General features: G+C 34.1%; 1 protein-coding gene and 1 long non-coding RNA gene across 6 annotated transcripts in view; one reads left to right on the top strand and one right to left on the bottom strand.

Moving 5' to 3' along the window:
* Positions 1–13,120, bottom strand: part of INPP5A (inositol polyphosphate-5-phosphatase A) — a 291,517-nt gene that overhangs the window by 27,018 nt on the left and 251,379 nt on the right. For all 5 annotated transcript variants that reach the window (XM_039337449.1, XM_039337450.1, XM_039337448.1 and 2 more), the window contains one exon: positions 7,256–7,329. In XM_039337449.1, the coding sequence (XP_039193383.1) occupies positions 7,256–7,329 (74 nt within the window). The remainder of the gene's footprint in view (positions 1–7,255; positions 7,330–13,120) is intronic.
* Positions 1–13,120, top strand: part of LOC120305503 — a 43,062-nt gene that overhangs the window by 12,868 nt on the left and 17,074 nt on the right. The gene's annotated exons all lie outside the window — the stretch shown is intronic.

Raw genomic sequence — 13,120 nt, 5'->3', positions numbered from 1 at the left:
AGGGCTGTAAAAGCACTGTGAAGTGGTATATAAGTCTAAGTGCTACTGCTATTGTATATTTTATGTCATATGCATGATGATAATGATGCACTTTAAGTCACTTGTCCCTCTGTGAACACCCATGTAGATACACTGTTTTAGCACTGAATTTTTGAAAATGTTCACTATTTGGTCATATGAAGTAAGCTAAGTTACATTTCAACTGCAGGTAGTCTTCAGCTTAACAACTGTTCAAAGTTACAACGGCACTGAAAACATTCCCATGTTCATGTGATCAAACTTTAGACCCTTGGAACCTGAATCATATTTATGACAGTTGCAGTGGCTCAAGGTCATGTGAACATCTTTTGTCACCTTCTGACAGGCAAAGTCAATGGGGAAGCCAGATTCACTTAACAATTGTGGTAAGAAAGGTCATAAAATGGGGCAAAACTCACTTAACAACTTAGCAACAGAAATGGTGGTGGTAGGTCGAGGACTACCTATAATGATGTACATTACTGCATTATTCTGGATTAATATAAAGGCAACCATTAAACCATTATATCCCACTTGTGTAATGAAGCCAGAGAAGTTCCTTTAGACCACTTGTCTAAAGTCGCAGCAGACACCTTTTTTTCATTTTAAGGCCACCTGTTGCATTAGTGCCATCTTTGGGAGTCTAGTGGATCATGACATCACTTGAACGGGTAGAGCTGACAGGGTTTCTTTCTCTCTCTCTCTCTTTGCATTTTGGGGAGGGTTATTAGTGACAAAATGGGACAAAGCTGAGACAAGAAAATAACAAAATTGTCTGAAACGCCCCAAATGAGGAAAAAAAAAAAGATAGTCCAAGTTTTTGTTCATTTATGAGCTTATTTCTAATTCTCTATAAAGCTTAAGGCTTTATTTTGTTCCTTAACATCAAGTAACCCTGAAAAACCCAATAAAGAAAACAAGTCCAATCCCATCCCCATAAACCAGAAATGGGATGATAGGGAGATTCAGAGGATGTGGTAACTGACTCTTTTTTAGATAATGGAAATAGCACTATATATATGATGTTTATTTATCTATGCATTTCTCTTTTCTTTCATATGGAACACTAGGATTTGAACAATTGTATAGAAAAGTTACAGATTCATGTGTGATGGATGTCAATTAGGGAAACGCCAGAATAATAATTTGGGGAAAAACTTATGAACAATATAGGGTTTTGTATAAGTGACTTTAAATTATCTCTTACAAATCTAAATCTAAACCCGATTGGAACATTTGAACTGTGGAACTTTAAAATATATTATTTTAAACTGTAAATACATTGGCCAATATTTAAAACTATTTCTAAAAATATGCATTAGAATTCAATTTATGAAAATGTTGCTAATGTCTGCTTCAATTTTTGGATGAATCTGAAGTTCAGACTAGAAAATGTACAATTGGTTGTGAATTGTTACTGATATATGAATCAATGTCCTAGATAATCAAATAGTTGTTACATCTAAAAATAAATTACTACACATCTATTACTGATTTTATATTTTATAATTAAAAAGAGAAATAAACAAGTATATGCCATTTGGAATAATATGTTGTAAAATTGATTTTTTTTCCAGACATAAAAATGGATGCAAATGACCACTGGTTTAGGGCTCACTACATATGTTAATTATGTGATTGCCTTATATTGCCTTAACAACTGTCGACAAGACAGCTACAAATTACATATATTTTCCCAATTAGTTATTAAGTGAAAAAGAAGTTTATCATCATTAATATGAAAAGATGGTTTTTGGAGAAAAGAAATTACTTTGTAAGTGGCACATTAAACACTTAGATCCTTTTTTATACTTCATAATCATCAGAGGAAGAAAAATAATTTCTGAATATGATAAGAAAGTTCTTTTTGGCTTGCACCACTATCATATTTGCTGTGATTAACAAAGGTAATTTTGGACAATAATGCAATGCAACAATTCTTTTCAAAAATAATATAAACTTCTGGGTGGAGAATGACCACAAGCCCAAAGCATTTATATAATAGAATTTTAAAATGCATCCTTATATTTATCAAAGGATTAATTTTGGAGTAATATAACCACTTTATAAAGGGAGGCATTCTAAGCCCCAAGAGTGATTTATTTCTGAGGCTTCTGTTCCACTTTGCTCTTCCACTTTTGTTCACTGAGCTATTCTGGGGAAATAATCTATGAAATCTTGAGGGTATTTAACATATAGTTAGCAATACAGTATTCAGAAATTTGAATATTTTATATCCAGGAAGGAAGGAAGGAAGGAAGGAAGGAAGGAAGGAAGGAAGGAAGGAAGGAAGGAAAATTTGGAATTTCAATTTCAGTTCTATTTTTGTCAATCTTCTACAATATATACGAGTGATAGGATATATATCATATGCATTTTATATCACTCATATATTAACCTTAAATTGCGATGCATTGCTATGTGGGCTAGCTTTATAATGCACCTGAGCTTGAGAGGAACATTTGAAATTTTGAGAAAGTATCCCAAAAAATCTAATTTCACAGAAAGGCAAACTGATGAGATTTAGTGGAGATAATCTCTCCCAGTCACCCAAACTCCTCTCAGTTTCTCACATACATAAATGAGTTAGGAAACATAAATCCTGCTAGAACAACAACCTTGCAGTTAAAGAAAGCAAGATCTTTGATAACTATTTGACAGGCTCTTTTGGCATTGACCATTTTGTTATTTTGCATTATAAATTGTATGTGTGTGTGTTATGTTTAGCATGATGTACAACACAGCCAATACAATTTGTGCAAAACAGGTCATTTTAACTTATTAAACATCAGAATTTAAAAATCTTGGTTTAGTATTATTTTATAGACAATGTGTTAATGTTTGTTTACATTTGGAACTTTGGATTTTTCATAAACTAATTTTTGCATATGAAAATGTCTTTGTGTAACATGCAAGACAAACCCATTTCCTACTGAAAACCACATTTAACCTTTTTAACTCACTTACTTTGCAAAATAAAAAAATGATTATAACATATTAACATATAAATGATTATTGTCACAATGTATTAAAATATAACTGAATCATTTTAACTAAGCATAACTAAATAACTTTAATGAAGAGAAGGACGAGGGGGGACATGACAGCAGTGTTCCAATATCTCAGGGGTTGCCACAAAGAAGAGGGAGTCAAGCTATTCTCCAAAGCAGCGGAAGACAGGACAAGAAGCAATGGATGGATTGGCAATGCTCTTTTTCTGTCATACCAGCTTGTAATTCTTTTGTTTCTACTATTTAAAATTCATTTATTTGTTTAGATATGTTTTTAAATTGGATTTCAAAGACTGCCTAACCATATCATTACTCAGGGAATGTAGAGAGAAAAGATGACCTTGAAAGAGATATGCAGATTATGCTTAAACAATGGAGGATGAAGCATTTTTTTAAGAGTGAGATAACTTTAGAAAAGTGGCTCAGGCACATGTCTCCCCAATTCACTGGAGTATAAGAAGGAGGAAGAAGTACAACACAACATTGCCAATCTCAATACAAGTATTTTGGGCTTTGCTGTGAAGTTGATTCTTTGTTCTGGTCTACCTAGTGAGTTAACAGGGAAGTCTAGAACTTGGCGCAGCCAGCTCATCTCTGCCAACTCATCGCCACCAACAGACAAATTCAGAGGAGCAAACTCAATATGGCCAATTTGCTGTTTGGACAACTCACTGCAGATAGCCAGAGGGAAAGCCAGGTGGGCAAGCGACTGGGTTGGCAGAGTGCAGAGCGGCGGTGGCAGCTGGGGACTTCCCACCAATGGGAGAGCCGGGTGGGGGGGCGAGTGAGTGAGTGGACAAAGTGCAGTGCATTAGTGGCTAGAGGCTTCCCATTTTCACAACCCCTGCAACCACCACCACATCGAGCTCTGGGCCTTTCAGAGTTCAGGGGGTTTAGCCATAGCAACAGCTGACAGGGAGGTGGCAGAGGCCAGGTGCATCCCATTTTCAGTCCCAGTATGAAAATGGGATGCATATGACCTCTTCTGCCTCCCTGCTGCCCATCCCACCCACTGCTGCCATTGCCAAATGGCCCGAACTCTGAACAACCTGAGCTTGGCACGGTGGCGGTGTGTTTGTGTGAAAATGGGAAACCCCAGCCACTGTCACTGCCACTCTGCCCACCCGCTTGCTCATCTGCCCATCCAGCTCTGCCTCCGACTGCCTGTAGTGAGTTGTCCCTGAGGGGAATTGGGAGTGTTGAGTTGTCCTGCAATGATTTGGCAATGGTGAGTTGGCAGAGGGAATTTGGCAGTAGCAAGCTAGAGGCAGTGAACTGGCTGTGCTGGGCTGGCCATGCCAAGTTGCTCCGTTCCATAACAGGGAGGCCTATAGAGATGGTTAAAAACACAGTATAACAATAGACAATCATTTAGAAAATAAGAACATTTAATATTTAAAACTCAGAGTCTACTTGGAAGTTCACAAATTACCCTGGGTCTTTAAAGGTTCTCCTGAAGGACAGCAGATTAGAGACCATGGAGAAAATGCCAATATCAAGGATACCATAGGTATATAGAACATTTTTTTAAAAAAGCAGAATCTAAAAAATTAAATGGACTTAACAACCAAGAGCATTTCACCACCAATTTGAATAGTTAAAAATGAAGCTTTGCACAAATTCAGATACCACAATGAAGATCCCAATTAATAGTATATTTGGTTAGTACCAAATTGATGCTGATGTGACTTTGCCTACAATTAAAATTCCCAGAGAAAATGTAGGATATCTTATCAAGACACAGATATGAGATAGGAAAATTCTTGCTACTACTAGTCTTTACAAGGCAACGGTGATCTTTTCAAGTGAACATAAGAATGGACATTGGGGATTATTAGCTCCTATGTGTCAGGCACACAGCAGATGCGACTGTAAACTATCCAATAACACTTATTGATGTTAATAACTATATTTTTGTGAGCACATACTTTATTATTGTCTGGTTTCTCTTTAGAATCTCTCTTTTTTTTCTCTCTCTCTCATACACATAGGCACACCCTTTGCATAAAGAATAAATTGAAAACATGAATGGAAATCTCTGAAAAATCCAATTCATGTCTTGCATTGTTTTCATAAATTTATTTCTGAAAGAATATCTGTTATAAGGAATTATGCAAACACAAGATACGAATTATTTTATTTTCGTAATGGAAAAATAACTAATTGAATTGTGGGAATATGTTTTGATGACTACAATAACTTCGTATTGTAAAAGTAAATCCAACAGACTTCAATTTAAACTGAAAAATGGATTTGCGCCACATTCAAAAACTGAGATTTTTATGTATAAATTCTATACATCAATTTTATTGGATATCTAAATCAGAACAGAATTTTGGTAATATGGATTGAATTTATCATATTTTATACTTGGTGACTTTCACTGTGCTGACTATACTTAACTCTGAGTTTAATAGTAATTTTTAGTCATTTAAAACAATACAATATATTCAGTTACTCATAATTAACCATGTTATGTTGGAAAATTATAATCTCCACATTATTTTTAAATCACTTTTCTATTGACTTGTATTTCGTGCTTTTATCTCTTGTTTGTTTTAATGTATCATTTTAAAAATAGTTTATAAATATCTCCCTCCCCTGAAAAAACTATTCATATAAGTTGGAAGGAAAGGAAACTAGTAAGTTGATATTAAAAATTATTTATTAAAGAAAATGTTTAAGCTATCAGTTTGATGAATTTTAAGCTATTCACAGTGTTACAACTTCTGTATGAACTTATCTTTGAACTTTGGGAAGTAGTAGTAGTAGTAGTAGTAGTAGTAAAGTTGGAAGGGACCTTGGAGGTCATAAAGTCCAACCCCCTGCTCAGGCAGGAAACCCTATACCATTTCGGACAAATGGCTGTCCAGTCTCTTCTTAAAAACTTCCAGTATTGGAGCATTCACCGCTTCTGGAGGCAGATCATATACTAATCATCTATTTATACTATCATTTATTTATCTATTAATATTATACATATATTACCCAGCAATTTACATTTTCAAGATGATCAATATTAACATTTCAAACAATAAAAATAACAATTGAAAAATATAGGGAAAAAGGAAGATAAAATAAAGTACTTGAAAAATAAAGCTAAATTAAACCTTAATGTTAGAACTTGATGATGGAACTTTGACGGGACAGATCACTCTATGAGTGAAATATTATTACTATAAAACTGTTAGTATATTCACAATGTTTTCAGAATTTACTCTTCAACTTGGATACAAAATAGGTTCTTTTTATTCTTTCATATATGTTCATAGAAATGAAAGCAGCCATTTATAACAATTTAGTTCCTTACTGAAACATCTCAATCAAGTGGCTGTTCCACTCCTTCATGAACACTTATAGTTGAGCCTACAAGTTTAATTTGATAATTGGTTTCTCTGTTAAGAAGTTTCACTTAATGTTTGATTGGAATTTGTTCTCCATTAATTCAAGAGCATTATTTCATGTCTTGATTCTGAAACAAAAGAGACCATATGTGATCCCTTCCAGAAACTTCAAGAGTGCTTTCATTTCTTTCCGCTGTCTTCTTCCTAATTCCTAATTCCATTAATATAATTTGGACTTTTTTCCAGTCCCTTCTATTGAACAGTTTACAGGAATTTATCTGAAAGTATGGTGCCTTGAATTAGACAGGGTATACTCAGGGCAGGGTATGACTGATTCAGAACACAATAGAACCATTGTTCCCTGTGATTTGGAAATTATTTTTTTTCTCAATAACAAGAAATGGGTGTTCAATATTTTTATGTGCAGTATAACATTGGAGAGACTAATCCAGGCAGTTGTCAGGAGTCAACACTGACTTGAAGGCACAGAAGCAAACAATCCTATTATCATACTATTCTAAGAATATGATAGCAAGACAAAACCAAACAACAAAAGTGTACAATAAACAAACCAGAAAAGAAAACTATAAGAATGCTATGGGGCCATTTGTAATTTACGTTCAGCAAAAAGTCCTATACTACTTACTCTTAGTTATATTTGCATAAGAAAGTTTACAATTCTGGTATATACAGATATAGATATATAAAAATACATTCTGGTTTTGATTTGAAAAAAGTTGAAATCTTGAGATGGAATCCCATCCTTTCATAGACCCAGTAACAAAAATTCTATAATGACCAAGAAATTAGTTTACTATATTTCAAGGCTATTTAGGATCAGGATGTTAAGAAATAAACAATCTCTCTGTCTCTCTTTCTTACCTGGGAGGAAATGAAATGTCCAGTTCATATAATTTGTCTTTAAAGACTGACAGCTCTTTGTCAAATTCCAAAAGCTAATGGAAGAAAAACAGAAGACAACATTAAAATAAATACAAGTTCTGTTCTGCTTAAAAATAAGAATACCGGTAATTGGGGCACTTTGAATTACTATGTTGTAATTTTCTTCAAGATTTTGCTAGTGCCATACTTCATTATTTCATGGTACACAGAAAGCATTTTAAAATATCACCTATAAAACAAAACATAGAAATAATGAAATTTGCTGGAAATTCTGTGTAGTTTTCTAATATGCTGGAAAAAAAAACCCAACAACCTCAGCATCAAAAATTACCCTGTTAAACGTTTTTAAGAATGCAAAACTTCAGTGATAATATTTTTAAAAGTAAAGTATATTCAGAAAAATTACACTTTCTCATAAAAAAATCTCCCAGTCATTTCATTATTTAGTAATAAACGTAAAGGTTAGGAGGAAGAAGATGTGAAACTTGAATTTTTTGTTCACAACCCCATCCCCAGGAAATATTTCTATTCAGCTATTTTGGGAAAGTTAACCAGTTTTCTCCAAGTAAAGAGAGCAAAACATTACATTCATATGGAGATTATGGCATTCTCAGGAAGGCACCAAAATAGAGCAGAATTATATATTGTAAGCCATTTTTAATATTTATACATACAAATATTTTGTCCACTAAGAAAACTGATAAATACTCTAAGCTTGCATTCAAAATTAGTGGATATTTCAATCCAGGAAATATCCTGAATGACAATAAACCCCACCCTCCCCATTATTCCATACCTAACAACTGGTGGTGAATCTGACATGCAAATGAATGTGTAACATAATTGGCCCTTTGCTGTCTAAGCCACTTTCAGTTTTGGCATGCATGCCATTGAAAACAACACTCCTTATAATACTGGTGTGTTTACTCCCTGTTCATTAATCATGTCCCAACTCACAGCTGTGCTGATACCATTGTATCAATGGCAGAGGTTCCGAATGAAATTAGATTATGTTCTTCTTTCCCCTCTGCTCCCTCATAAATCATTCCTGAAATGTGCAATTAGCAACTACTTGTACACATTAATTATCTGTGTGAAAAGCAGATACCTGAACCACCTGCACAACTGATTAGCTCCCTCCCTTGTGACCCACCTATGTGGCTTTCAGTCTCCAACTGCATTGTTCCTGGCCACCAATCTAGGTGGATGTTTGCCAACAGTGGCTATGCACAGATGCCAACATTAAAACCTATTCCTCTTTTTCTTGAATTACTTCTTGTCACAGTGAGCAAAACTCCTATTTTCTAAGTGGAAATATCAAAAGTCATAAGAAGTTTGAAGTGAGATGCCAATACCCATAATGAAATTCCCAATCAAATGTCTCAAAGGACACAATAAAATAGTGCAAGTTGTGTGCCCCATAAATGCTTTTAAATCAATATTTGAGAATCAAAATTGAGGATACCTAAGCATTATCTAATTTTAACAATTCAAAATCCCCTGTGACATTATAATTTAATTGACATCCCACCTTTCTACAATGATAGTTTATGCAAAAATAACAGCAGACTCCATGAGAGAGAAGGAGAGAAAGAGGAGGGAAAAAACCCCAAGTTGAATTTAATTAAAGCTAACAAAAACACACAACAGTTTATAATCAAGATGCTACCGATTGCCTAATAGATGAATACAAACATTTATATTGTTGTTTCCTTCCTCTCATATCATATAGCTCAGAGTTACTGTATCAGTGAGATGTGCAGCATAGAAATTAAATATATAAGTAAGTAAATAAGCAAGTAAATATACGACACAAATTGATTTGGCCCGCTTTAAGTAAAGATGTATCACAATGAAGTGATATGTAGATTATATTAATAAATAAAATTAATATTCTCTCTTAACTATGATGTGAAAAATAGATTTGGGTTGCTTTCTGTATTAAGAGGAATCTAACTCACATTAGCAGTGGTTCAAATCAAAGAGGATAATGAAACATGAAGCTTTATTAAAGACAGAAAGAGCAAAACGAATCTCATTGGAACAAGAGAACTAAAGTCAGATTTATGTTACATGGATGAGCATCAAGTCTTTTAATAGCCTAGTTCACTTTCATGTAAATCACTGTACACTGGTATATGCTGTGCATTTAAGTACTAGTATTATCATAGCATAACCCTGTGATCAGGGTTTATTATCAAGTCATGTACACGATGGAAAAATAGAAAGGAAATCTCCAACACATACATACATGCACCATATCGAGACATATGTGCCTTGCTTTTATTCTTGACAATGGATGGGAAGGAACTTCTGGCCTTCTGGTTGTGCCGAAGTCCAGCTTCTAAGGCATTTTCCTCCACTGGCTCCACGAGTACAAAAGTACAAAAATTCGGGAGATTTATTTTCTCCCAAATTTTGGAGGAAATATTATTATCCATAATATTAAAATCTTTCACAGGATATATGGAAAACTGCTATACACTTCTCCTTTTTGTAGGCCAGGGAGATACTTGGATTATATAACTATCCCTAAACTCCAGAGAGTACTAACTTTAGCATATTTTAATGTCCTCCTTAAGACAATTCTTAAGAAGGGAAAAAAGTTCCATGTTAGGTAAGACCCTTGAGGAGAAGGTGTAATCTATATCTCAATATGCTGCATTTTTTATAAGGATGTGAGGTTTACCTCATCACTCTTATTTAACCAAGTACCCAGGCAATTCTGATTTTTTCTGTGCGTAGCTGAATTCAGTTTTCATAAAGGTGGACAAATTTTGTTATACTATAAAACCAAAAAGATATTGATTTATTAATGAGGTAGCTAAAAACAATATTGTTTTATTGTTTCATCTGTAGTTAATTTGCTGAATTCTAGTCAGTCTAGACATAATAAAGTACTGTTACTGTTGCTAATATAAATTTATATATTTGTGTTCATATACATATGGCAATTTCAGCAAAATTTTCCAGTCTTTGCTTAGTGAATATAAATTGTAATTAGCATAACACTGAATAGCATCAGAATAATTATATTGGAGAAAATTGTAGCTTAGTACACATTTCAAATAAGTGGCTTTTGAAGCATATTTTAAAAAAACGGACAGAAAAAGTGACATTTAGATAAAGCAAGGTTGCTTGTAAAATGTAAAAAATGCAAACAGAATAAACAATGCTTCACAGAATACAATGGTAAAACATATTCATTAAGAATTCCAGTGGACATGGAAAGTTAAATAGAAGCGTTGTCTTCCTGGATGAATTCAAAATATCTACTGTGTATGCATCCAGCTTCTTAGTATGCACTTTTTGTTTGGTTTTCTTGATGACAATATTCAAAAATTGACAGAACCAAGGCTGATAGTATTGAAAATATTAACCAATAAAGCTTTTAACTAGTTTCACTATTTTTAATATACTATGAATAGCTGCTTGTATAAATGTGTTGTATGTTGTATATAAGCTATTGATATTGTTACAATACAGATGACAAATAACGGAAATAAAATGTACTGGCAGCTGTTGGATCCTTCCAAATTTTTAAGCAGTAACAGTTTTTTGGGGGAAGCAACTGCAAGCAAAATTGCTTAAAGATATCTCGTGTCAGCTGCAGTAGAGGTGTTATTAACAATTTCTGCTTTTATTGTTATTTTGTAGTTTTAACTACTTGCTCAGGCAAAAGCATCTGATTTCTAAAGAAAAAGAAGAAAATGTTTTGAAGTTCAGTTCAATAGATACTATGACATAGTTGGGGTCTAAAAATGTTAAAAGCTTTTCTCTAGAAATGTTGTTTTCATGTAATCCCTGTGTGGTCTTTTGATTTTGTAGCTTTAACCCTGTTTGGAGGAGGGTGGTCTACCAGGGAGCTATGATGCATGGATACTTTCTTTCAGAAAGGTTATTTGAATAGCTATGTCAATGAAGTTCTGAACTAATTAAATTAAAAATTAAGCAACTAACTTGGATCAGGCAAGAGTTGTAATGGTAGTTCAATGTGGAAGTTTTGAACTGTTAACAAAACAATGCAAGTTGTAATAAAATAGTAAGCACAAAAATAGTAAATGCAATAGATTTTTAAAAGGAATTCCAGGGTTTTGTTTTGTTTTTTTAAAAAAAAGAATAAAGAAATTATAATTTTAGTAGCAAATCTCTTCTAGGATCTAGTGATTAGGCAACATAGAGTTAGTTGTAAACAAACATAAGGAAATCGCACACTCACAAAGAAGTGTTGAGAAAGAATTAAAAGAAGTCCTGCCTCACCACTGATTTATCTTAGGCAGTAGACCAGACATGTCAAACTCGTGACGTCACGTGACGTCGCACAACGTATCGGAGCTTTTTCACCGTTGCCAACAATGGGGAGGGCGCAGCTCCGGTATGATGAAACCGGCCCGCGGGCCAGCAGTTTAACACTCCTGCAGTAGACGAACGGGGTGATTCAGCTGAAGTTACATTCTTAATCCATTTCTTTTTTTTATTTTACCATTCTCACTTCTTAGTGGCTCATCATTACTGCATTCTATTTTTTAATATTTTTTTTGCTGTACCCGCCTCCAAATGGAACAAATAGCAAATAAGATAGTGAAGAACACTGAAAATAACATCTCCCAAAGCAAGTTAATAGACAATAAAATAGCAACTGAGATTTACAAAGGATGTAGAAGTCATGATGGAAAGTTTAAAGTGTCAGGAAAATTTAGTATCAGGAATTGTTAAGAAAGGCTTTTGGCATGCTTTGCATGGCACAGGGTCTAGTTATTTGCCTGACTGTCTGTTTCTGCTGTCCTCACCAACGCATAAGTGCTCTAGGTCTCTTACATTAAGCAATGCCATCTCATGTCACAGCACCTGCCCTATGGAACAGTATTCCTTCTCCAAACGTTTTTGCCTTCTGCCAAGTGCTAAAGATCTGGCTGTTCTCTTGGATATTTGTGTGGGAAGTAAAACAACCCTTCCTGGTTAATTTGGCTGTTGTTTTCTTATTATTTGTAAAATGGAACATTTTTTTCAGACCACTGGCATGTGATATATTGAGTGTTTATGACTGATATTTCTCTTTTATTGTTTTGCTGTTTTATGATCTTAATTTCTTGTTCAATGCCCAGAGGAATTATAAGATTGGTGGCCATATAAATTGTGAGATTGGTGGCTGTATAAATTGTTTAAACAAATAAACAAAGAAAGAGATAAAACATGGATTTAAAAAATCAAGTGGTTTGTCCTTTCCGTAAAATAATTCTTAACTCACAAACTGCACAAAATATCTTAAAGGAGTCTCTGTAGTATTAAAAATATAAAATAACGGTAATGGTAATATTTACTTCTTTCCATAAGCTCACTGGAAGCTTTAACCATTTATTTATATCATTATTAATAGAAAACAATGTGAAGTATCTTAGACTAACCATATTTTTTTGTGGGATGATTGTTTCAAGGTATTTAAAAGAATTCAACCATCCGGTAATAATTCAATGGTTTCAGGTTTTCATACTTATATTACAGATAGTCCTCAGTCATTTAATCACTGTTTGAACTTACATCAGTTCAGAAAGGGTGCTTTATGGCCTGTAAATGATTTCTGACCATCATAAAGCATCATGGTCCACCCTCCCCCAGTTATGTGACCCACAGTTTGGTCATTTGGCAACCAGTTTGCATTTACAACTGCTTATAGCTTCCTATGGCCACATGATTTGCAATGGTTGTGGTTTGCTTAATGGATGCAGTAACTTGCTTTATGACCATTGTAAAATGGTTGTAAAACTGAGTCAGTTCACGTGGTGACTCACTTAATGGTTGCCCTGACTTATGACCAAAATTCCAGGTCCAATTGTAGTCATAAAT

This window comes from Crotalus tigris, unplaced genomic scaffold, assembly GCF_016545835.1.
Source record: "Crotalus tigris isolate CLP2741 ecotype Arizona unplaced genomic scaffold, ASM1654583v1 scf7180000017678.2327064, whole genome shotgun sequence".
Lineage (NCBI taxonomy): Eukaryota > Metazoa > Chordata > Lepidosauria > Squamata > Viperidae > Crotalus > Crotalus tigris.
The sequence above is the reverse complement of the archived record's forward strand: the minus strand, read 5'-3'. Positions and strand labels throughout refer to the sequence as shown.